Genomic DNA, 26,595 nt, shown 5'->3' on the forward strand with positions numbered 1-26,595 from the left:
TCTCGCTCTACCAATCGCGGCGATACCTCACATGTGTGGTTTGAACACCGTTTACATATGCGGGCGCTGCTCACGTATGTGTTCGCTTCTGCGCGCAAGCTCGTCGGGACGGGGTGCGTTTTTTGGCTCCTAACTTTTTTAGCTGGCTCCTAGATTCCAAGCAAATTTGTTAAACCCTGGTTAAAACAGTCAATGAGGCGTCACATTGCCTCTTCACTGCCTGTCAAATACAAAAACAAACAAGGCGCCTCTAAGTGCAGAAGTAGAAAACTTTTAATATCCCTTAAAGGGGTTAAAAACACTTACAAGATGGTGGATGAAACAGGCATGTAGCAGGTAAGTGCGTCCAGAAGATGTTCCAGTGGCAGGGCAGGCAGTCCCAGTCTGCGTCATATTGCCTCTTCACTGCCTGTCAAAATGCCTCTGAATAGAGATCCAAACCTGGATTGCTTTTCTGAGACTTGGCAACGGTGTCGCACGTCTAAACCTAACCTAACCACAGCTTTTTTATTGCCCTTTGTTGTGCTGAAGCCGTGGTTTATTGTTCATTATACCTGGATTAAGCCCTGTTGACTGTGGCATCAAACGCTGGTTGCCATGCGTTTAACAAAAGCTTAGGGCTAGGAAGATAAATGTTTGTTTATTCCAGAATAAAGAGCGTCCATTTGTTTCAACAGAGAAGTATTAATAAAAAATTCAAGAGACTCTTCCTTCTTCGGGCCTGTCAATATGGCATGTGGGAGGCACGTCACGGGGCACGTCACGCCATGGCATGGATTCAGAGTCATGGCTTAGGGGAAGAATAAAGCTTTTCTCATCTAAAAGGGCTGATGGACAAAAAGCTGATTGTTCGCTTGTAGATGCTAAAAGCTTGCCTCAGACATCTGAATAGAAGATGCGTCCGTGCTTTCGGAGCAGAGAAGAGATAGTGAACGATGTCGAATAAACTTAAAGCCTTCAAAAACTCGGCAAGAAGAAGCCCATTTGGTGAGCCCATCATGTCTGTATTTGTACTCTGGGGAAGGATAGGCTGTCCCGGAGTGATTTGTTGTTGTGTGTTGGTTTTAGCAGTACAATGCTATTTATTTGTGTAGGGATGTAGATAAGGGCTGCCGATTCTGGCTTGTTCATAGCTGAGCTCCAGGCAAACTGCTAAAGACACATACAGGTGAGCTCTTTTACTTGTTAAAGGATCTGTATACCTGTCCATCCAGTGCTGAGATTTACACAGTTCTGCCATGCAACCATGTCTGGCAGGGGACCTGATTTTTCTTTGCGGCAGCAATGACACCCTTTAGGCCTCATACACACGATAGGTTAACCACTTAAGCCCCAGACCTTTAGGCAGCTAAATGCCCAGGCCAGGTTTTGCGATTCGGCACTGTGTCGCTTTAACAGACAATTGCGTGGTCGTGCGACGTGGTTCCCAAACAAAATTGGCGTCCTTTTTTCCCCACAAATAGAGCTTTCTTTTGGTGTTATTTGATCACCTCTGCGGTTTTTATTTTTTGTACTATAAACAAAAATAGAGCGACAATTTAGAAAAAAATGCAATATTTTTTACTTTTTGCTATAATAAATATCCCCCAAAAACATATATAACATTTTTTTTTCCTCGGTTTAGGCCGAAACGTATTCTTCTACCTATTTTTGGTAAAAAAAAATCGCAATAAGCGTTTATCGATTGGTTTGCGCAAAATTGATAGCGTTTGCAAAATAGGGGATATTTTTATTGCATTTTTATAAAAAAAAAATTTTTTACTACTAATGGCGGCGATCATCGATTTTTTTCGTGACTGCGACATTATGGCGGACACTTCGGACAATTTTGACACATTTTTGGGACCATTGTAATTTTCACAGCAGAAAATGCATTTAAATTGCATTCTTTATTGTGAAAATGACAGTTGCAGTTTGGGAGTTAACCACAGGGGGCGCTGAAGGAGTTAGGCTTCACCTAGTGTGTGTTTACAACAGTAGGGGGGTGTGGCTGTAGGTCTGATGTCATCGATTGTGTCTCCCCTATAAAGGGGATGACATGATCGATGCGCCGCCACAGTGAAGCACGGGGAAGCCGTGTTTACATACGGCTCTCCCTGTTCTTCAGCTCCGGGGAGCGATCGCGACGGAGCGGCTATAAACGAATAGCCGCGCCGTCGTCCCGGATCGCTCCCAGAGGTAAGCCGCCCGCCGCACGCAGCGGGGGGGGGGGGTCCCGATCGGACCCCCGACCCGCGGAAAGGCAGGGACGTATATATACGGCCATCTACCTGTCCGTGCCATTTTGCGGACGTAAATAGTCGTGCGGCGGGCGTTAAGTGGTTAACGAGAGGACAACGGTCTGATGGACCGTTTTCATCGGTCGAAACCGATCGTGTGTGGGCCCCATAGGTTATTTAACCATCGGTTAAAAAAAAGCCAACTTTCTTTAAATTTAACCAATGGATTCCTAACCGATAGGTCAAAACCGATCGTTAGTAGGCACGACCATCAGTTAAAAATCCACGCATGGTCAGAATCAAGTCAACGCATGCTTGGAAGCATTGAACTTCGTTTTTTTCAGCACATCGTTGTGTTTTACGTCACCGCTCTCTGACACGATCGTTTTTTTTAACCGATGGTTTGTAGGCGCGACGGACCATCAGTCAGCTTCATCGGTTAACCTATGACAACGGTCCTTCAGACCGTTCTTATCGGATGGACTGATCGTGTGTACGAGGCTTTACAACCACTTTCACCTACAGGTAAGCCTAAATTAAGGCTTACCTGTAGGTGCAAGAAATATCTCCCAATCCTAAAAGGTTTAGGAGATATTTGCAAAAAACAGCGGCACCGATGTCTGCGGCGCATGCGTGCCGCTACTAACGGCATGCGCGGGAGTGACGTCATCGCTGCTCCGGCCAGTCACAGCGTCGGAGCAGTGATACCCGGAAGTCACTCCGGGTATCATGTCGGAGGAGGCGAACGAGGGTATTGGAATACCAATACCTAGCTTGTGTTTACATAGTGATCAGCTGTCATTGGACACATCTGATAACGTGGTAAAGGGCAACTGTGATTGGTCCTTTACCCTGATCTGTGATCAGCTGTGTCCTAAGACACAGCGACCACAGAGCACAACCATGCACGCCCCCCCCCCCCTAGCAAAGTTAACCCACGCTGTAGCGGTCTTTTTGCTATAGCATGGGCGGGAACAGGAGAGATGCCATGAAGGGCCCCCAAATCCATTATACTCACCTAACCTCTGCTGCGTCTTCCTCTGTCACAGCCCATGACAATACTTTTAATTGAACCGGCCGATGTCGCCTGATAATCAGCCCGTGTGTACGGTCCTTAAAGAGGAACTGCAGTCTGCTCACATAATTTGTAATAAAAACATCTTTGTCATTCTGAAGCTTCCCTCCAATCACTTTGCATATTATTTTATATATACTGTGATTCTGTACTTGCCAAATATGCTGCAGAAATCTCCCTCCACTGAGTCTGGTTGCAACTATTTTAACTGTGGGCAGCTGAAGCTGCTGCCTGTTCACTTCCTGGATTTACACAGACATCACACAGAGGCACACCTCCAGCTCTTCAGCTCTCATTGACCCTCTTATGACTCATCCCCCCTCCCAGGAGAGAGAGCTGTGCATGATGTCATAAGCCTAGGCCAGGGCTCGAGAAATCCCTGGCGCCATCTAGTGGTGAGCCGTTGGTATTACAAGTTATTACCACCAGATGTGTAAGCTGGCGCCATCTGGTGGTGGCCGTTGGTATTACAAGTTAAGCATTACAAGTTAAACAGCAATTCTTATGTAATTTTTCACTATTTTCACTGCCATCTTCTTCCCTCTAATTAGAACCCCCAAACAGTATATATATTTTTTATCCTAACACCCTAAAGAATAAAATGGCGGTCGTTGCAATACTTTCTGTCACGCCGTATTTGCACAGCAGTCTTACAAGCGCACTTTTTTGGGAAAAAAATTACACTTTTTTTAATTAAAAAATAAGACAACAGTAAAGTTTTCCCCATTTTTTTTAATAATACGAAAGATAATGTTACGCCGAATAAATTGATACCCAACATGTCACGCTTCAAAATTACGTCCGGTCGTGGAATGGCGACAAACTTTTACCCTTTAAAATCTCCATAGGCGACGTTTAAAAAATTCTATAGGTTACAGAGGAGGTCTAGGGCTAGAATTATTGCTCTCACTCTACCACGAAGGTACGTCCGGCCGGCGCATTTTTTTACATTGTTTGCGTTCGGCTTTTTCCGGCGTATAGTTAAAGCTGCTACATGGTGGCGTACTCAATGTTAAGTATGGTCGTCATTCCCGCGTCGAAATTTGAATTTTTTACGTCATTTGCGTAAGTCGTTCGCGAATAGGGATTTGCGTAGAATGATGTCACCGTCGGAAGCATTGGCTTGTTCCGGTTTAATTTCGAGCATGCGCACTGGGATACCCCCACGGACGGCTGTTTGCGTCGGGTCACGACGTATTTACATAAAACACGCCCCCATCACAGCCATTTGAATTCCGCGCCCTTACGCCGCCAAAGATACACTACGCCGCCGTAACTTACGGTGCGAATTCTTTGAGGATTCGGAAAAAAAAAAGTTACGGCGGCGTAGTGTATCTTAGATACGCTGCGCCCGGCGGAGAGAAGCGCCGAGGTACGTGGATCTGCCCCCCTCACTTTTCCCTGCATGGTGAATGTGTCTTATTAAGGCAATTCCTGAAACCATTCAGTTCCGTACATAAAAGGCCTTATGTGTACAGATTACTCATGGCAGACATTTGAATTTGATGAATTAGAAGGGCCAATATATAATGGGAATTGGGTGAACTTCAGTTTGAAGCTCTTTTGTGTCTCAGTCATTACTCATAAGCGGCAAGGCAGTGATTATTACTCAGCACCGTAATCACCTTCTGAGATATTGAGTATTTGCAGGAAGCGGTCCTTAGGTTCTGGCTGCAGCTCGCTTCTTGTGTGAACGTGTATTTTCAGCAATTATTAGTGGCAGCCTGTTCAATTAGTCTAATGTTGGGTTATCTTATTGCGTATGAGTTTGATTTGCACTGATTACTTTTTTCTTTTACAGTATAAGAAGTTTAAGAAGTTAAAGATGACGTATAGTCTTTTTTATTTATATCATTTTATAATAAAGTAATACCTAAAGTTCAGCTTTAATAAAAAAAAAAAAAAAAAAAATAACAAACATGTTATACTTACGTGCTCTTTGCACATAGCGGCCCTGAGCCCCCTCTTTTCGAGTCACTCCTGCTGAGTGCCTCCAGAGCAAACTGCTTGCTCTGGGGGCACTTGTGTGTGCTCGATCCCAAGCCAGGGGTGTGTCCATAAGGCACAGATCGTAGCTCGGCCCTGCCCCCTCTTCTCCGTAATTGACAGCAGTGGTCGCCAATAGCTACTGCTGCTGTGTCTTAGCCAATGAGGAGAGAGAGACCCCCGAGAGCCGCCGCTCTCTTGCACATTGCTAGATCGGGCTCAGGTAAGTATTTGTGTGAAATACCTGGTGTTCCTGCCAGTCTTCCTACTTTCCTATTAGGAAATGACCACACTAGGAATGAGAGCAAACCGTGGTCAGTTTTCTAGCAGTGCTGGGAACTCAGCTAGCTCTCCTACAAGACTTGTGCATACACTCCCCTTTCCCGACCTGCACATTTGGAAGATCAGTGTATTGCTGTTTCTCCTTCACCAGCTATCTGAGTTCCTTATGCAGCTGAGAACAGAGATTATATGATCACTTATAAAAAAAATACTTATTTTCCAGCACTCTTGGGCATGGAGTTCACCAGAGCTCCACAGGTTGCCACCGGAGTCCTCTTCCACTCCTCCATGAAGACATCACAGAGCTGGTGGATGTTAGAGTCCTTGCGTTCGTCCACCTTCCATTTGAGGATGCCCCACAGATGTTCAATAGGGTTTAGGTCTGGAGACAGGCTTGGCCAGTCCATCACCTTTACCCTCAGCTTCTTTAGCAAGGCAGTGGTTGGGTTGTCTTGGAGGTGTGTTTGGGGTCGTTATCATGTTGGAATACTGCCCTGCGGCCCAGTCTCCGAAAGGAAGAGGATCATCCTCTGCTTCAGTATGTCACAGTACATGTTGGAATTCATGGTTCCCTCAATGAACTGTAGCTCCCCAGTGCCTGCAGCACTCATGCAGCCCCAGACCATGACACTCCCACCACCATGCTTGTCTTGTCTGTAGACAAGACACACTTGTCCTTCTATTCCTCACCTGGTTACCGCCACACACGCTTGACACCATCTGAACCAAATAAGTTTATCTTGGTCTCATCAGACCACAGAACATGGTTTCAGCAATCCATGTCCTTGGTCTGCTTGTCTTCAGGAAACCGTTTGCGGGCTTTCTAGTGCATCATCTTTAGAAGAGGCTTCCTTCTGGGACGACAGCCATGCAGACCATATTGATGCAGTGTACAGTGTATGGTCTGAGCACTGACAGGCTGACCCCCCCACCCCTTCAACCTCTGCAGCAATGCTGGCAGCACTCATACGTCTATTTCCCAAAGACAACCTCTTGATATGACGCTGAGCACGTGCACTCAACTTCTTTGGCCGACCATGGTGAGGCCTGTTCTGAGTGGAACCTGTCCTGTTAAACCGCTGTATGGTCCTGGCCACCGTGCTGCCGCTCAGTTTCATGGTCTTGGCAACAGTGGCGGCTGGTGAAGTTTTAGGATGGGGGGACGCAAGACCCCGCCCCTCCATGTTTGGTCCCTCCCACTTCTCATAAGCCACACCTCTTATAGAATCTACTAGGGTTGTCCCGATACCGATACTAGTATCGGGACCGATACAGAGCATTTGCGCGAGTACTTGTACTCGCGCAAATTCTCCCGATGCCTGATTCGATACTTGGGAGAGAGAGAGGCAGCGTGTAATGCCTGTGTTCCTGTGTAATGCCTGTGTCCGTGTATAATGCTCAGACGGCGGCCATCCAGTGTACAAAAGCTGCGCCTCCTCGTCTGTGATAGGGGAACACTCCCAGCAAGTGAGTCAGTGTTCTGCCTATCACGGACACCCTCTCATCCTCATCCTCATCCCATTACCAGAGACTGCGGACATACTGCAAAAGATTACCAGAGACTGCGGACATACTGCACAAAGTTACCAGAGACTGCGGACATACTGCGCAAAATTACCAGAGACTGCGAACAAACTGCACGAGATTACTAGAGACTGCGGACATACTGCACGAGATTACCAGAGACTGCGGACATACTGCACCAGATTACCAGAGACTGCGGACATACTGCACCAGATTACCAGAGACTACGGACATACTACACGAGATTACCAGAGACTGCGGATATACTGCACAAAATTACCAGAGACTGCGGACATAATGCACGAAATTACCAGAGACTGCGGACATACTGCACGAGATTACCAGAGACTGCGGACATACTGCACGAAATTACCAGAGACTGCGGACATACTGCATTGGGGGGGGGGGGGGTACGGGCGCTATTTTCACCGAACATTAAAAAAAAAATCTTAATAAGCGGGGGAGGGGGCTTGCAATTGGATGCCTGCACCGAACATGAAATAAAAAAAAGAATAAAATGTTAATAGGCGGGGGGGATAAACATAAATAAAGAAATAAGCGGGGGGATTGGGGGGCCCGCCTAACGGCCACTATTTTCGCTGAATATGACAGAAAAAAAATGTTAATGAGCGGGGGGAGGGGGGTTGTGCCGTTGATGATGCCGGGGGATTGCTGGTCGCCTATCGGCCGCTATTTTTGCCGGCTTCTTTACCTTAGATGATCAGCTCACGGGGGGAGCGTCCCTCTGAGCTGTGCAGAGTGCCGACGTCACTTCCCGATGTCGGCACTAGCACAGCAATATACTGAGTGCAGTGCACCCGCCCTTTCACAATACAGTACATTGCGCCGGAAGCTGTGGCGCGATGGGCTATGCCACAAAGCCAGTTTTTGCCTGCCAATGTAGCGCCACATCTGCAATCTTGTGATTGCACAGACGTGGCGCTACTCATACTGCACTGCGCCCGGCCACAGTGCACATAAGGACCTTTTTTTTTTTTAAGGGGACATGTTTAAATTATTTTTTTACTGACTTGGCGGGCCGCGGGGTGGTGGCGCCGGGCGCCCCCTATGGATGGGCCGCCACTGTTTGGCAATCTTCTTATAGCCTAGGTCATCTTTATGTAGAGCAACAATTATTTTTTTCAGATCCTCAGAGAGTTCTTTGCCATGAGGTGCATGTTAAACTTCCAGTGACCAGTATGAGAGAGTGAGAGCGATAACACCAAATTTAACACACCTGTTCCCCAATCACACCTGAGACCTTGTAACACTAACGAGTCACGTGACACCGGGGAGGGAAAATGGCTAATTTGTTTCAATTTTGACATTTTCACTTAGGGGTGTACTCACTTTTGTTGGCAGCGGTTTAGACATGAATGGCTGTGTGTTGAGTTATTTTGAGGGGACAGCAAATTTACACTGTTATACAAGCTGTGCACTCACTACTTTACATTGTAGCAAAGTGTCATTTCTTCAGTGTCACATGAAAAGATATAATAACGTGTTTACAAAAATGTGAGGGGTGTACAAACTTTTGTGCAATACTGTATGTGTAAATTGAAGGCGGGTTTTCCTGCATCCAATTCACAAGACATGTGAGTGTGACCGGCGCTCAGGTCCTTGGCGGCGGCACAGCGGTTTGCAAAAGGGTCTTGTGTGTGTTTGGGTTAGGGTCCGGTGTGAATTTAGGCAAAAACTCAACCCTGAATCGCATCTAAACCGGTGAACAGATAGCACCAGACCCCAGGCACGAACCCGAACATATGTGAACCCGGCGTAAAGCAGGCATTTGGGTAGATTACCTAAAGAAGTTAAAGGGGTTGTAAAGGTACAATTTTTTCCCCCTAAATAGCTTCCTTTACCTTAGTGCAGTCCTCCTTCACTTACCTCATCCTTCCATTTTGCTTTTAAATGTCCTTATTTCTTCTGAGAAATCCTCACTTCCTGTTGTTCTGTCTGTAACTCCACACAGTAATGCAAGGCTTTCTCCTTGGTGTGGAGTGTCGTGCTCGCCCCCTCCCTTGGACTACAGGAGAGTCAGGACGCTCTCTATGTTGCAGATAAAGGAGCTGTGTGTTAGTGGGTGTCCTGACTCTCCTGTAATCCAAGGGAGGGGGCGAGCACGACACTCCACACCAGGGAGAAAGCCTTGCATTACTGTGTGGAGTTACAGACAGAAGAACAGGAAGTGAGGATTTCTCAGAAGAAATAAGGACATTTAAAAGCAAAATGGAAGGATGAGGTAAGTGAAGGAGGACTGCACTAAGGTAATAGAAGCTATTTAGGAAAAAAAAATTATACCTTTACAACCCCTTTAAGGCTTTTTAGTTACTGAAGTGGATGCTTAGGCCCAGATTCTCATAGGACTTACGACAGCGCAGCGCCATGTACACCTTCGTAAGTCCTAATCTGAGCCGTCGTATCTATGCGACTGATTCTTAGAATCAGTTACGCATAGATATCCATTAGATCCGACAGGCGTAAGTCTCTTACGCCTGTCGGATCTAAACTGCTTTTTTTTTAGGTTGCGCTTCCGTCGAATTCCGCGTCGAGTATGCAAATTAGCTAGATACGCGAATTCCCGAACGTACGCGCGGCCGACGCAGTAAAGGTACGACGTTTACGTTAGGCTTTTCCCGGCTTAAAGTTGCCCCTGCTATATGAGGCGCAGCCAATGTTAAGTATGGCCGTCGTTCCCGCGTCGAAATTTTAAAAAGTTACGTCATTTGCGTAAGTCGTCCGTGAATGGGGCTGGACGTCATTTGGAGCAATGCACACTGGGATATTTTACGGACGGCGCATGCGCAGTTTGTTCGGCGCGGGGACGCACTTCATTTAAATGATACACGCCCCCCTACTCGCCGAATTTTAATTCCGCCGGGTGATTTAGGATACGCCGCCGCAACTTACGGAGCAAGTGCTTTGAGAATACAGCACTTGCCCGTGTAAGTTGCGGAGGCATAACGTAAATTGGATACGTTACGCCCGCACAATTTTGCGCGGCTGTACGTGAATCTGCCCCTCACTGTGCACTGCGTTCATACTGAATGCTCCATCATGTATAACGGAAATGAAAAAAATTAATTGTGAAAACAGGTACAACAACAACAACAACCAACATCTACTAACAACTTTGCAAATCAAACGGCCTTCACTCCTTTAGGAATTCAACCCCACTGTGTTCTTGCACCTCTTATGGTCTGTATGATAATTATGGCAGGAAGTAAAATGCGTGTCCTTATATGTGTTTCAACATCTTTCTTCTTTGTTTCCATGCAGTGGTTGCAATGACGTCTGGAGTCCTGATTCACAATGATTTTCTGTGTTGTACCTCTGCAAACAACACTCACCAAGCAGCAATGAGCTCAGGTACCAATCGTATCTAATAATCCACAATAAATATATGGTCCTAACACCAACATATTGTAGATATTGCATTATGAATGATGAAGTTGTGTATATAATGTATAGTGTATGCTTTTCTTCAATAATGATTACAAAGAACATTCATGATGTTGGAGAGTTTGTATGATACATTCGCTTTTTAGCACTGGGAGACTGGACAAACGAACCCTACCTGTAACCTAACCTTAACCACTTAAGACCCGGACCTTTAGGCAGCTAAAGGACCTGGCCAGTTTTTGCGATTCGGCACTGCGTCGCTTTAACTGACAATTGCGCGGTCGTGCGACGTGGCTCCCCAAAAAAATTGGCGTCCTTTTTTCCCCACAAATAGAGCTTTCTTTTGGTGGTATTTGATCACCTCTGCGGTTTTTATTTTTTGCGCTATAAACAAAAATAGAGCGACAATTTTGAAAAAATTGCAATATTTTTTACTTTTTGCTATAATAAATATCCCCCCAAAATATATAAAAAAATAATAATTTTCCTCAGTTTAGGCCGATACATATTCTTCTACCTATTTTTGGTGAAAAAAAATCGCAATGAGCGTTTATCGATTGCGCAACATTTATAGCATTTACAAAATAGGGGATAGTTTTACTGCATTTTTATTATTTTTTTTTCTTTTCTACTATTAGCGGCGATCAGCGATTTTTTTTGTGACTGCGACATTATGGCGGACACTTCGGACAATTTTGACACATTTTTGGGACCATTGTCATTTTCACAGCAAAAAATGCATTTAAATGCATTGTTTACTGTGAAAATGACAGTTGCAGTTGGGGAGTTAACCACAAGGGGGCGCTGAAGGGGTTATGTGTGACCTCATTTGTGTTTCTAACTGTAGGGGGGTGTGGCTGTAGGTGTGACGTCATCGATTGTGGTTCCCTATAAAAAAAAAAGGCGTTTTGAAAAATGATTGCACAAATACCGTGCTAGATAAAAAGTTGCAATGACCGCCATTTTATTCCCTAGGGTGTCTGCTAAAAAAAAATATATTTGGGGGTTCTGAGTAATTTTCCAGCAAAAAAATTACATGTAGGAGAGGAGTGCCAGAATAGGTCCGGTATGGAAGTGGTTAAAAAACAGCTAATATTGCATTGAATATAACTCCTTACATTTTACAAAGTACATATTTGATATATCTTTATGATTCATTTATGTAGAGTACGCAAATTCTGCAACATTTTACAGCAGAGATCAACTCTGCTAAGAGTTTATTCTCATTGATCTGATATAGGTGTATTACAGCTCTATGGGTAATATGACAGAGCCAAGCTGTTTGTTACTATAGAAACCTCCCAGCCTATCACAAAGTGCTGTGAGCTGCTATAAATTCATCATCGCACATTTCTTACCAAGTTGTACAGTCTCTGGCACTTGGAGGGATAGGTCATTGCACAGCTGGCTGCTGGCTTCATACAATGCAGGGGTCGTCCCGAAGGCTCTCCACTGTGAACATCGTCAGCAACTTCCTCCATGGCCGCAGATATTCCACTATCCCTAGTGTCATCCGTCTCCAGAGAAGGCGCAACTCTGCCATCGAGGTCCTATCATCATCCACTCACAGGGTCATGGTGGCCATGTCTTGTGTTACCCCCGGAGATGCGAGTGCCAACGTTCTTCAGATAAAGAGTTAAGTTTTTATTTTTTTTTAATTTATGGATTTCCCTTAAAGGCTAAACTAGTGAGTAATCCTTTTGAAGGGGTGTACGTCTTTTCTTATAATACAAGAACGTCATTGATGTTCTGCGTGTTCCTGTATTGTGTTGTGTGTTAATTTATTCATGTATCGATCTTATTTCAACTTTAAAGAGCAATTCCAGGCAGTCAATGGATCCAGTCAATAAGCTGCCAATTCTATCTGGCCGGTGTTGCAGCTTTGTGGAGGATAAAAAGTTACCTCTGTTTGTTTTTGTTCAGTTCTTTGTAATCTGTTGCAGGATTTTAAATAAATATACAAGTGTCGGAATAGTGTAAAATCATCTACTGCACATCCATCACACAAGGTCCTTCAAGAGTCTCTAGAAAGAATATCTTGTATGTTGCCTTGAATTATAATCATTCACTGCATGTGCACTCCAAGTGCTATTTATCACCACCAGATGTACTCTCATCACCAGATGTACTCTCATCACCAGATGTACTCTCACCACCAGACGTACTCTCATCACCAGATGTACTCTCATCACCAGATGTACTCTCATCACCAGATGTACTCTCACCACCAGATGTACTCATCACCAGATGTACTCTCATCACCAGATGTACTCTCACCACCAGATGTACTCATCACCAGATGTACTCTCATCACCAGATGTACTCTCATCACCAGATGTACTCTCATCACCAGATGTACTCTCATCTGGGCCTACTGACCTCACATATCTTGCTCGGTCAAGCTGCACTTTTGTTCCTTTAAGTTAGTGGTGCCCAACCAGCGTCCTGGGGGCCACATGTGGCCCGCGGAGCCCTCTGATGTGGCCCGCGGAGCCCTCTGATGTGGCCCGCGGAGCCCTCTGATGTGGCCCGCGGAGCCCTCTGATGTGGCCCGCAGAGCCCTCTGATGTGGATCGCGGAGCCCTCTGATGTGGCCCGCGGAGCACTCTGATGTGGCCCGCGGAGCCCTCTGATGTGGCCCGCGGAGCCCTCTGATGTGGCCCGCGGAGCCCTCTGATGTGGCCCGCGGAGCCCTCTGATGTGGCCCGCGGAGCCATTTTATGTGGCCCGCGACCTCCTGCTCTGGAATGGAATAGAATAGAATACTGTTATTAAAGGTCAGTTTATTACTAAAATCACAGGGCCAGATTCACAGTGCAAGTACGCCGGCCTATCTACTGATACACCGGCGTACTTTCAAATTTGCCGCGTCGTATCTTTAGTTTGAATCCTCAAACCAAGATACAACGGCTTCTGGCTTTGATCCGACAGGCGTACGGCTTCGTACGCCTTCGGATCGTAGGTGCAATACTTCGGCGCCCGCTGGGTGGAGTTCGCGTTGTTTTCCGCGTCGGGTATGCTAATTAGCTTTTTCCGTCGTTCCACAAAGGTACGCGCGGCCGTCGCATTCTCTTACGTCGTCACTAGTCGGCTTTTCCCGGCGTATAGTTAAAGCTGCTATTTCGTGGCGTATAGATAGACTTGCCATGTTAAAGTATGGCTGTCGTTCCCGCGTTGAATTTTGAAATTCTTTTTTTTTTTGTGTAAGTCGTCCGTGAATAGGAAAGGACGTAACTCACGTCTAAGTTCAAAAAATGACGTCGGTGCGACGTCATTTCGCGCAAAGCACGGCGGGAAATTTCGAAACGGAGCATGCGCATTTCAATCGGCGCGGGGACGCACTTCATTTAAATGAATCACGCCCCCTACCCGCCCAATTTGAAATACGCACTGAGAAATACACTACGCCGCCGTAACTTACGGCGCAAAATCTTCCTGGATTCGAAAATGCGCCAGGTAAGATACGGCGGCGTAGCGTATCTCTGATACGCTGCGCCAGGGCAATTCTCTGTGAATCTGGCCCACAGTGTATATATGGGCATATCTGTTCTACAGTGGTTACTGGGCTGCTTTCAAACTGATCCGCAAATGCAGAGTAGCGCACCTGCTGGTTACCTGCACTGAGCCATAGACTTTTGTTGTTACCTGCGCATTTGGTGAGCTTTCTTAAAGTGCACCAAACCTGCAGAATATAATAGAAGTCTAAAGTTAAGTGCAGGAAAGCAAAATTTACACTACGTTGCACCCGCGGTGCGGGTAAACCACCGTGCATCAGTGTGAAAGCAGCCTTGAGCCCCTTTCACATGGTCAGTCCGACCCAATTGGACCCTTCATTCACCTCTAAGGAGTGGCAGATGTAAACCGACTTGTGTCCTACCTCCAATCGGAAAAGAAATCGAAAAAAAAAGAGTTTAGTGGGCTGTGCCGTGTCCGCTCTGCATATGCAGAGCGGACCTGCCATCTGTCTGCTCCGCTCATTGTGGCCCGCGACCGGTTAGCAAGTTACTTCAAAAGGTTGGGCACCCCTGCTTTAAGTGGACCAAGGATAGCAGACCAATGTATAGCCATTCTTGCAAAGCTTTGGGTAGTCTTTTTATACTAACAACTCCCTGCACATCCCGGGGCCAGGTGAGAGTACACATCTGGTGGTGATAAACAACACTTGGAATGGATTTACAAGAGCACATATGCTGGATTATTATAATTAAGGGAACATACAAGATATTCTGTAAAGAGACTCTTGAAGGACTTTGTGTGATATGGATGTGCACTAGATGATTTTACACTAGCGCGGCACTTGTTTATTTATTTTATATATTCTTTGACTTGTATGGGAGTTGAATATTGGTGCATATCTGCTGGTAACACTATTATTGATTTATAGTTTTTGAAAATACAAATTTTGTGGTTATATATTTAATGCCTTGTGAAGTGAAAAAGTAAAAATTGCAAGCAGGCAGCTCTTTATTTCAGAAGAGACATGCTATCACATGCTAGACACTCTAGGGCAACATGCACACCACCCACCATCCTTGGGCAAATCATCACACCAAGCACCAAAGTCAAAAGCCTCAGGCCGCGTACACACGATCGGACAAAACCGATAAGAATGGACCGAGGTTCAGTTTCATCGGTCCAAACCGACCGTGTGTATAGCCCATCGGTCTGTTGTCCTTCGGTCCAAAATTTTAAAACATGCTTCAAAATCGAACCGATGGTTAGTACAGAAAGCATCGGTTCAAAACCCGCGCATGCTCAGAATCAAGTCGACGCATGCTTGGAAGCATTGAACTTCGTTTTATTCAGCACGTCGTGTGTTTGACGTCACCGCGTTCTGACCCGATCGGTTTTTGGAACGATGGTGTGTACGCACATCAGACCATCAGGCCACTTTAGCGGTGAACCGATGGAAATGGCTCATCGGTTTGGAACGACCGTTTGTATGCGGCCTCAGAGTCATCTTTGACTCAGACATGACTATGGACGCACAAACAGAATCAGTAGTCAGAGCATCTCACTACCTTCTCCACCTGCTGCGTAGACTCATCCCCCTCATCCCAGAAGAGGACACAGCAGTAGTAGTTGGAACAATCATTAATTCCCGACTCGACTACGCAAACTCCCTCTACCTCGGACTCCCCAAATACCAAATTTTGCATCTAAAAGTCGTCCAGAACACAGCAGCCAGACTGGTAACGGAAAAAAACTCTGGGAATCAATGAGGACCCTCCATTGGCTAGCCGTGAAGGATCGGGTTACATTCAAGACCCTCTGCCTTACTCACAAATGCACACAAGGAAATGTTCCTCAATACCTATGCGAGTACTCGTGCCCTCTGGTCAACTAACCAAAACCTCCTCCACATCCCCAAGACCCGTTACAAATCTAAAGGAGAACGAAAATTTGCAGTCCAGGGACCACGGCTATGGAACGCTCTACCCACGGACATCCGCATGAAAGAAAACCATCGGGCCTTCAGAAAAAAACTTAAGACCCACCTCTTCTGAAGACACAGGATGGCACTCGATGCAAAAAGCGCCTTGAGGCGATTTAGTTCGCATTTGTAGCGCCATACAAGTTACTCACTCATTCATGTCTCTTCTGCAGTAAAATAAACTTACCTGCCTGTTCGCAATCTTCTTTAGAATGTACAACTTTACAGGTACCCGGTCCCCACTTCCGGGAGACTAGGCCGCAGCAAATTACGTGAGCAGCTCGGTCCCCTCCTCAGACTGACACATCACACCACTGATCGCCGTGCTGCGCACCCCCACGGGCATGCAATGGCTGTTATCCCCAAAGACGTCATATGATGTCCAGTCAGGATAACTGAACCACCGCCCGGACATCATTTTGGTATAGGCTGGGCAGGAAGTGGTTAAAGTGGTTGTAAACCCCACATCTACCCAGTGCAGTGAATAGGCTCAGATGATACACAGAGATAAAACAAATCCTCCTACATAAGTTTTACTTGTTTATTTGCAGTCTTCTCTTGTCTACAACCCTTCAAAAGTGCAGATTTGTGATAAAATCATTATGCATCTGTGAAGAGTACAAAGGATGGGGGGGTGGAGCTGCAGTTACAGCTTGTATACACTGTGTGAGTGCTGATTGGAGGAAAGGGACACACACACCTCCACATAAGTAGAGGTGGCTGCTGCCATAACAGAGGTATTCATCTTTTCAGCGGGCGGTCCCGTTTCCGATAATGGTGGTCTCTGTGGCGGTTTTGCCTCGAGATCATCGTTCTCAGCGGCAGGAGAGGGGCTCCCTCCCGCCGCTCTCCCGCGCCTCTGCCGCTTACCGGAGCCATCGGTAGCGGCAGAGGCGATTGGTTCCTGTCTCCTGCTTGGTATGGATACGAGTGAGGGCAAGATGGCCCCCACCGTCTCCATACCATTAAGGCTCCATTCACACCTAGGCAGACAAATTCGCGGCGTTTTGTCGCCGCAAATCGCGGTACAAATAGCAGCGTTTTGTACCGCGATTTGCGGCGACAAAACGCCGTTATTGTCCGCCTAGATGTGCCCCAGATTGACCCCCATCTCCTAGCCGAAAGCCGCCTGAAAAAAAGGTCCGGGACCTTTTTTCAGGCGGCAGGCGGCAGGCGTGGAGATGTGAACCATCTCCATAGAGGGACATGTGTTTTCATCCCTCTGGCGGCAGCGGCGTAGCACTACAGGCGTTAAAACGCCTAGATGTGAATGGGGGCTAAGTCCAAATATGAGATCTGAGTTTTTTTTTTTTACCCCAGATTTTATATTTAAGAGGACCTGTCTTGCTTTTTTTTATTACAAGGCATAAAGTAAAATAAATAAGATTTTTTTTTTTAAAGCGCCACATCCCGACGAGCTCGTGTGCAGAAGCGAACGCATACGTGAGCAGCGCCCACATGTAAAAACGATGTTCAAACCACACATGTGAGGTATCACCACGATCGTTAGAGAGAGAGCAATAATACTAGCCACAGAGCTCCTCTGTAACTCAAAACATGCAACCTGTAGAATTGTTTAAACGTCGCCTATGGAGATTTTTAAGGGTAAAAGTTTGTCACCATTCCACGAGCGGGCGCAATTTTAAAGCGTGACATGTTGGGTATCAATTTACTCGGCGTAACATTATCTTTCACAATATAAAAAAAAATGCGCTTGTAAGACCCCTGCGCAAATATGGTGTGAAATAAAATATTGCAATGACCGCCATTTTATTCTCTAGGGTGTTAGAATTTTTTTATAATGTTTGGGGGTTCTAAGTAATTTTCTAGCATAAAAAAATGTTTTTAACTTGTGAACACTGAGTCTGAAAAAAAAAATCGGTCCTTAAGTGGTTTAAAAAAAAAATGTAGCTTTACAATCGCTTTAATATGTACTTTGTTTTTTTTGATAGGCTTTGTTTTATACACCAATAGCCAGATTCAGGTAGAGTTACGCCGGCGTATCAGTAGATATGCCGTCGTAACTCTGAATCTGCGCCGTTGTATATTTAAGTGTATTCTCAAATTGAGATACACTTAAATCTAGCTAAGATACGACCGCCTGTGCCGTCGTATCTTAGCTGTCTATTTACGCCGGCCGCTAGGGGCGTGTGCGCTGATTTACGCCTAGAATGCGTAAATCAGCGAGATACGCCTATTCACGAACGTACTCTTGCCCGTCGCAGTAAAGATACGCCGTTTACGTAAGGCATTTTCAGGCTTAAAGATATTCCACCAAAAAGATGGCACAGCCAATGTTAAGTATGGACGTCGGAACCGCGTCGAATTATAAAATTTTTACGTCGTTTGCGTAAGTCGTCTGTGAATGGGGCTGGGCGTAATTTACGTTCACGTCGAAACCAATAAGTCTTCGCGGCGTAATTTGGAGCATGCGCACTGGGATACGTCCATGGACGGCACATGCTCCTTTCGTTCAAAATGTCATTTACGTGGGGTCATGCTTTATTTACATAAAACACGCCCACCTCTTCACAATTTGAATTAGGCGGGCTTACGCCGGCCCATTTACGCTACGCCGCCATAACTTAGGACGCAAGTGCTTTGTGAATACAGCACTTGCCTCTGACTTACGGCGGCGTAGCGTATATGAGATATGCTACGCCTGCCTAACGTTAGGCACGTGTACCTGAATCTAGCTACAAGATGTTAGATTTGAGTCACGGTCTCATTGTGCATAATGTTTTGAATGTTTTTTTTCTTTTATATCCAACTCTGAACATTGCACATCTAATAATCTCCATAATTTTCTGTTGTGAATAGAAACTGTGTCCTGACATTTGTTATGTGTTAACACAGTTTACATGCAGTAAGCGCTTGATGTGTGGGCAGGTTTTTATTCCTTGCTGAAAGCCAGTTTTTGCATTTTAAACCCTTTCACTACCAGGCCCTGCTCTCCACTTTTAAACTCTGGTGACCAGACCATTTTTTATTTTTTTTTCATTGTGTTTTCTTTTTAATTTTCCCCCTCAGAGTTTGTGAGAGACAACCAAATATTTTCAGAAAGCATAGAATGAGTAAAATAAAGAGAAAGGGGCTACTTTTTCGAAATTTGCACAAATGTTTATCAAAGCAGTATTTTTACTAAAATACAGTAAAATCATTATTAGCGGATACAAACACAGCAAAACTTACAAAATTCCAGCTAAATTCCTACTAAATATAAAAGTTAAAACTATATTAGGTTAGTAAATAACAAATATTTGCTAATTTTTACGTTTTATAGCATTTAGTGAAATGGTGAAAATTGAAGCTATACAAAACTGTAAATGAGCAATTTACTCAAAAAATCGGAAGGTTATCAATTTTCACTTACAGCTTTCAGAGTTTGTAAAAGACCCCCCCCCCCAAACAATACGTTTTCTGAAAGCAAATGATTCGTAGAACAAACAAGGTGCTACTGAGTTTAGGGACGAGCACCCACACCCACACGAGGCATGGTGGGTTAGGGCCAGGACACCCTTTAGTAGTTGCAATGTCAATTTAGCAGACTCCAAAACTTCTATAGGCAGACACCCATTCAGGGAAAGGCATCCCGCAGGACACCACATCTGCACGAGTATGGCAACAGTCTTATAACAGTTTCTGACACAAGTTGTAACAAACTCCTTTACTTCCTCTCTTGTAGAGCTTCACTCAACTGAGTTCCTAGTCTCTCTCACTAGACTTGCTGATCCACTGCCACTGGATCCCCTGAGCTCTTCCAATCTTCACACACACAGTATCTTCCTCAAGCATCAACCCCGCGTACCTTCTGGGTCCCTAGCTTGGCACTCAAGATACTTCTCAAGCGTCAACCCAGTGGCCTGCTCAGTCCCTGGCTTGACACACAAGACTGCTCTGCAAGTGTCACCTTCCCTGGCTGGGTCCCTGGCTTGACACCTGCTGAAGTTTCCCAATTCTTCACCGTCCCCGGGTTGGTAAGAATACTGCTCTGGTACGTGCTTCAGTTACTCACGGTGGTCATTGGTAACAAGATGGATGGTCCCTTAGTGGCGACAGCTTCCCCTCTACCTCTGACCATGACCGTATCCCTGGCCAGCAGAACCGTCACTTTTGGTTGGACTGCAAGCCACAATCCCAACCCTAAACTGCTCTCTTGCTTCTGTATAGAGTCTTAGACAGCCTAGCGGCCAAATGTCCCTGGGATAGGTCTCAGGCTCTGGCTTAGCAGCCTGGGGCAGTACAACACACGTCCACCCAGATAGCCATCCAGGTGGCACAGAACCCCGATCACCTGACTCCACCCAAATAAATAGGTTCTCCCAGCAGGCCAAGGTATTTCAGAAAATCCCTGCCCATTGGCTAAGATACCCCATATACTCCTAATCTGTCCTTGCAATGCCCTTTTCTTATCCAATGTCGCCAGGTACCCAGCCACCTAGTGACAGAAGAGAGAAGTGCAGCAATTTCAGAATTAGGGCAAAGTCAGTTGACCCCCTAACAATTGGCCAAGGCATCTATCACTTGGCAAATAAATTTAAGAGCAACCCTGCCTAAACATCAGGGTGCTACATATTTTATGCTATGTCCTTGCATTAAAAAAATATGCAATATTCTGCATTGTTGTGGTATCCCCCCCCCCCCCCCAAAGTCGCACTTCATAGGGTTTTACTCGAGCATTTCTTGTCCAAGGGACAAGACCCTTGTGCCTGCTTGGAGGCTAGACTATCCCCTTTAAAATAATCACTTTGTGTTGCTTTGCAGCCTGCAATAAAGACCGACACATAACATTATGACATCCAAGTGAAAGATATAACACCAACATGTCAGACAAAAAATCAAAAACAGAATCACTGAGTTGGAAAAAGGATCACCCCCTTGTGTCAGTATTTTGTTGAACCACCTTTTGCTTTAATTAGTCTTTAGTCTGTTGGGATATGTCTTTACTAACTTTGCACATCTAGACTGCAATATTGGCCCACTCTTCTTTGCAGAACTGCTTAAGGTTTCTTTCACACGTCCGCTCCGTTCGTCTGTCCATTACAAGTCCGTTTACGGACTTGTAATGGTTCCCTATGGGATCGCGTCCGTTAGCGGATGGAGCATCCGCTAACGTCCGCGACCATCCGCGTCCGTCGGGATTCGCTTTTGCGGACGGAAGAAAACCCTATTTTTCTTCCGTCCGGCGGAACGGATCGGATGCAGACGGACAGACGGTCCGTCTGCATCCGTTTTCCTATAGGGGAGATCTCAGGGTGGTCTCTGCACTGTGTGCGGGGACCGCCCTATCCGCCGACTGCTCAGCGGGGATTACGGATGATCCCCGCTGAGCCTTTGCGGACACACGGAGCGGACACAAAAACGGTCCGCTCCGTGTGAAAGTACCCTAAGTTGAGTTAAATTTTATCGTGACCATTTGTGGACTGCAGAAATTCAAGTCATTCCTCAGATTTTCAATGGGGTTTAAGTATGGCCTCTGACTAAGCCATGCAAGAACACTCGCCTTTTTCACCTTCAACCACTGTGTGGTCATTTTTGCTTTGTGCTTTGGGTCATTGTCATGTTGGAAGGTAAACCTTCTTCTCATTAACAACATTTTGGCAGAGGGCAGCATATTTTCCTCAATAATTTGACAGTCTTTTGACAGACATCTATGCACAGGTCTGTTTTACTTGCTGGTACCATTTATTTTATTTTTTTGCTGAACCAACAGAACACATCAAAGTAAAATCTGACTTGCTTATGGCCTTTACACTTTCATTCCAATTCTAAATTAAACCTATGAATGGCCTTCATTTAAAACATATGCCGCAGAGACAAAATGAGAGTTTTATTGAGCCCTTTTTTAAATTTGTGTGAATGCATTGACACATTGGATTTCAACAGTGATGTTTTTTCTTTAACAAGCAGAACAATTATATTGGGATGGACAAGTCCTGTGCTTAAATGGGGTTGTAAAAGTTGATTTTTTATTTTCTACATAGGTTCCTTTAAGCTAGTGCATTGTTGGTTCACTTACCTTTTCCTTCCATTTCCCTTCTAAATGTTTTTTTTTTCTTTGTCTGAGTTTCTCACTTCCTGTTTCTCCTCAGTAAGCTTGCCCCCATCATCCAAGTCGTTCTGGCTGGGGGGTTAGTCAGCCAGAACAGCTTACTGAGGAAGAACAGGAAGTGAGAAATTCAGACAAAGAAAACAAAGAAAAAGAACATTTAGAAGGGAAATTGAAGGAAAAGGTAAGTGAACCAACAATGCACCAACAATGCACTAGCTTAACCACTTGCCGCCAGCCAATGACATATTGACGTTGGCAAAGTGGTTGTAGAATCCTGAGTGGACGTCATATGACGTCCTCAGGATTTTGAGCCACTGCGCGCCCCCGGGGGCGCGCAACGCGGCGATCGTTGTTGCAGGGTGTCAGTCTGACACCCCGCAACACCGATCAAGGTAAAGAGTCTCTCACAGAGATGCCAATCAGTGCCGCAATGAATGCCAATCAGTGCCCACGATGGGCATCACTGATTGGCAGGCATTGTTTGGCACTGATTGGCATCCATTAGTACAACACATACGATAGTGCCCATCTATGCTCATCTGTGCCACCTATCAGTGCCCATCCATGCTGCCTATCAGTGCCCATCCATGCCGCCTATCAGTGCCCATCCATGCCGCCTATCAGTGCCCATCCGTGCCGCCTATCAGTGCCCATCCGTGCCGCCTATCAGTGCCCATCCGTGCCGCCTATCCGTGCCCATCCATGCCGCCTATCCGTGCCCATCCGTGCCTCCTATCTGTGCCACCTATCTGTGCCTATCCGTGCCGTCTATCAGTGCCCATCCGTGCCGCCCATCAGTGACGCATATTAGTGCCCATCAATGCCACCACCGTCAGTGCAGTGCCTATCAGTGAAGGAGAAAACGTACTTATTTACAATGTTTTATAATAGAAACAAAAAAAAATTCGGTAATTTTTTTAAAAAAAAATCAGAAAATAAATATCCCAAAGGTGATCAAATACCACCAAAAGAAAGCTCTATTTGTGGGTACAAAAATTGAGTTTGGGTACAGTGTAGCATGACCGCGCAATTGTCATTCAAAGTGCAACAGTGCTGAAAGCTAAAAATTGGTCTGGACGGGAAGGTGTATAAGTGGCCGGTATGGAAGTGGTTAAAGGAACCTATTTAGAAAAAAAAAAACCTTTACAACCCCTTTAAATAATGACATCATTAAATGACATTTACTATTCTTATGACTTAGGAAGTGGCAGACGTCCAACTTCGAAATACACCAAAGTGGGAGAGCGTTTGCGACATGTCATCCCGGGTCACATGCAGTGTTCCATGACGTGTGGTGGTCGTGCTTGTAAATATGAAAACCCCACCCGATGGAGCGATGAGGAACAAGCTATAAAGGGGCTTTACTCCTCCTGGTAAGTTCATCATTGACTAATGCCGATATTCAATGCTGGGTGTATTGTATTAGGATCTAACGTGATTGTATCTGCTCAGGAAGCGAGAGTACTGTTGACCGGAGCAGGGTGCGGGGGGGGGGGGGTGGGGGGGTTGTGTTGGACTGCCGGAGACCTGGGCCACTTCTTGTGTGTGAGAGCAGCAGTCTGACTCTCCAATGTGCTGCCCCCACAAAGTATTTAAACCCATGCAGTAGCACTTAGCAACTAAAGAACCACTAAAACAGCAACATATTTATTATGTATATGCAGCCCTAATACATTACAGTAATAGATGTAGAGGGTTTGTTTGGGCTTTAAAGTAGTAGTAAATGCTAGACAGCTATCTTTATTTGCCCCCCCCCCCCTCCCAAACATTTACTTATGGTCCCTTGTCACCACTGCTGGCTCTGGGACCATCTGCAGCATTCCCAGAACTCCAGGTCATAGGAGAGAGACTCGGAAAGTGACAGGCTGCTGCTGCTGTCATTCAAATCGCTGGGAGGAGGGAGCAGGGGCATGGATTACCAGATGCTGTGTTTTTCAGTGGACGCACGTAGCCCCAGTTGGGGACATGCACACACGCTAGCTAAAGGAGACACTTACAAATAGGAAGGTGGTGGGTGTAGTTTGGGGACTGTCCTAACCACAAAGAAGGGACATTTTTTAGAAAGAAGACTAAACATAACATGTAAAAAAAAAAATGGTTTTACTATAAAGAGAGTGACATACAGGATCTCACAAAAGTGAGTACACCCCTCACATTTTTGTAAATATGTTATATCTTTTCATGTGACAACAATGAAGAAATTACACTTTTCTACAATGTAAAGTAGTGAGTGTACAGCTTGTATAACAGTGTACATTTACTGTCCCCTCAAAATAACTCAACACACAGCCATTAATGTCTAATCCACTGGCATAAGTGATTACACCTCTAAGTGAAAATGTGAGGCCCCGTACACACGACCGAGTTTCTCGGCAGAATTCAGCCAGAAACTCGATCGGAGCTGGATTCTGCCGAGAAACTCGGTCGTGTGTACACTTTTCACCGAGGAAGCCGACGAGGAACTCGTCGGGCCAAATAGAGAACATGTTCTCTATTTCCTTGTTGTTCAATGAGGAAAGTTGGCTTGCCGAGATCCTCGGCGGCTTCAACACAGAGCTCGACGAGGAACTCGATGTGTTTGGCACGTCGAGTTCCTCGGACGTGTGTACGGGGCCTCAGAATTGATCCCAAAGTGTCAATACTTTGTGTGGCCACCATTATTTTCCAGCACTGCCATAGCCCTCTTGGGCATGGAGTTCAGCAGAGCTTCACAGGTTGCCACTGGAGTCCTCTTCCACTCCTCCATGACGACATCACAGAGCTGGTTGATGTTAGAGATTTTACGTTCCACCTTCCGTTTGCGGATGCCCCACAGATGCTCAATAGGGTTTTGGTCTGGAGACATGCTTGGTCAGTCTATCACCTTTACCCTCGGCTTCTTTAGCAAGGCAGTGGTCGTCTTGGAGGTGTGTTTGCGGTCTTTATCATGTTGGAATACTGCCCTGCGGCCCAGTCTCTGAAGGGAGGGGATCATGCTCTGCTTCAGTATGTCACATTACATGTTGGCATTCATGGTTTACTCAATGAACTGTATGTTTTGACTGTAGGCAAAACATACTTGTCTTTGTACTCCTCACCTGGTTGCCACCACACATGCTTATAAATAGATAGATATAGATATACTTTATTGTCATTGTATTCATACAACAAAATTTATCTGGGTATCTTTACAGCAGCAAACGCTTGACACCAACTGAACCAAATAGGTTTATTTTGGTCTCACCAGATCACAGGACATGGTTCAAGTAATCCATGTCCTTAGTCTGCTTGTCTTCAGCAGCCTGTTTGGGGGCTTTCTTTTGCATCATCTTTTAAAGAGGCTTCCTTCTGGACAACAGCCATGCAAAGTTGCAAACCAATTTGATGCTGTGTGCAGCGTATGGTCTGAGCACTGACCCCCCCCACCCCCCCACCCCTTCAACCTCTGAACAATACTGGCAGCACTCATACATCTATTTCCCAAAGACAACCTCTGGATATGACGCTGAGCACATGCACTCAACTTCTTTGGTCGACCATGGCAAGGCCTGTTCTGAGTGGAACCTAAAGAGGAGAAACGCCGCCGGGACACCCCAGAAAAGGTGGATCTGGGATACTCTGTGCAAAACCCCTGCACAGAGCAGGTAAGTATAACATGTTTGTTATTTAAAAATAAATAAAAAGGAACCTTTATAATCACTTTAAAGGTGAATTGCAGAGGGTTTTTATCTCTCAGGTGTGCATGTTGAACTGACACTTATCTTTAAATAGCCAGTACTTACAGTAATGTCCGAAATTGTTGGCACCCCAGAATTTTTTCCAGAAAATCAAGTATTTCTCACAGAAAAGTATTGCAGTAACACGTGTTTTACTATACACATGTTTTTTCCCTTTGTGTGTATTGGAACAAAACAAAAAAAGGGAGGAAAAAAAGAAAATTGGAGATAATGTCACATAAAACTCCACAAATGGGCTGGTCAAAATTCTTGGCACTCTTAACTTAATTTTTGGTTGCACACCCTTTGGAAAAAATAACTGAAACCAGTCGCTTCCTATAACCATCAATAAACTTCTTACACCTCTCACCCGGAATTTTGGACCACTCTTCCTTTGCAAACTGCTTCAGGTCTCTCTAATCGGAAGGGCGCCTTTTCCCAACAGCAATTTTAAGATCTCTCCACAGGTGTTCAATGGGATTTAGATCTGGACTCATTGCTGGCCACTTTAGAACTCTTCAGCGCTTTGTTGCCATCCATTTCTGGGTGCTTTTTGACCTATGTTTGGGGTCATTGTCCTGCTGGAAGAGCCAAGATCTCGGATGCAAACCCAGCTTTCTGACACTGGGCTCTACAGTGCGACCCAAAATCCTTTGGTAATCCTCAGATTTCCTGATGACTTGCACACATTCAAGGCACCCAGAGGCAGCAAAACAACCCCAAAACATCATTGAACCTCCACCATATTTCACTGTAGGTACTGTGTTCTTTTCTTTGTAGGCCTCATTCCGTTTTTGGTAAACCGTTGAATGATGTGCTTTACCAAAAAGCTCTATCTTGGTCTTATCTGTCCACAAGACGTTTTCCCAGAAGGATTTTGGCTTACTCAAGTATATTTTGGCAAACTGTAGTCTCGCTTTTTTATG

General features: G+C 45.5%; 1 protein-coding gene across 2 annotated transcripts in view; it reads left to right on the plus strand.

Annotated features, from left to right (window-relative positions):
* Positions 1-10,368: 10,368 nt before the first annotated feature.
* PTPDC1 (protein tyrosine phosphatase domain containing 1) overlaps positions 10,369-26,595 on the plus strand; it is a 91,073-nt gene continuing 74,846 nt past the window's right edge. Inside the window, exons 1-2 of one of the 2 annotated variants that reach the window (XM_040359311.1) lie at positions 10,369-10,455; positions 23,176-23,347. In XM_040359311.1, the coding sequence (XP_040215245.1) occupies positions 10,374-10,455; positions 23,176-23,347 (254 nt within the window). In that variant the 5' untranslated portion in view covers positions 10,369-10,373. Of the gene's footprint in view, positions 10,456-11,736; positions 12,124-23,175; positions 23,348-26,595 lie in introns of those variants that run through there. The other variant, XM_040359312.1, reaches the window with a different exon arrangement.

This window comes from Rana temporaria, chromosome 7 (genome assembly GCF_905171775.1).
Source record: "Rana temporaria chromosome 7, aRanTem1.1, whole genome shotgun sequence".
Classification (NCBI taxonomy): Eukaryota; Metazoa; Chordata; class Amphibia; order Anura; family Ranidae; genus Rana; species Rana temporaria.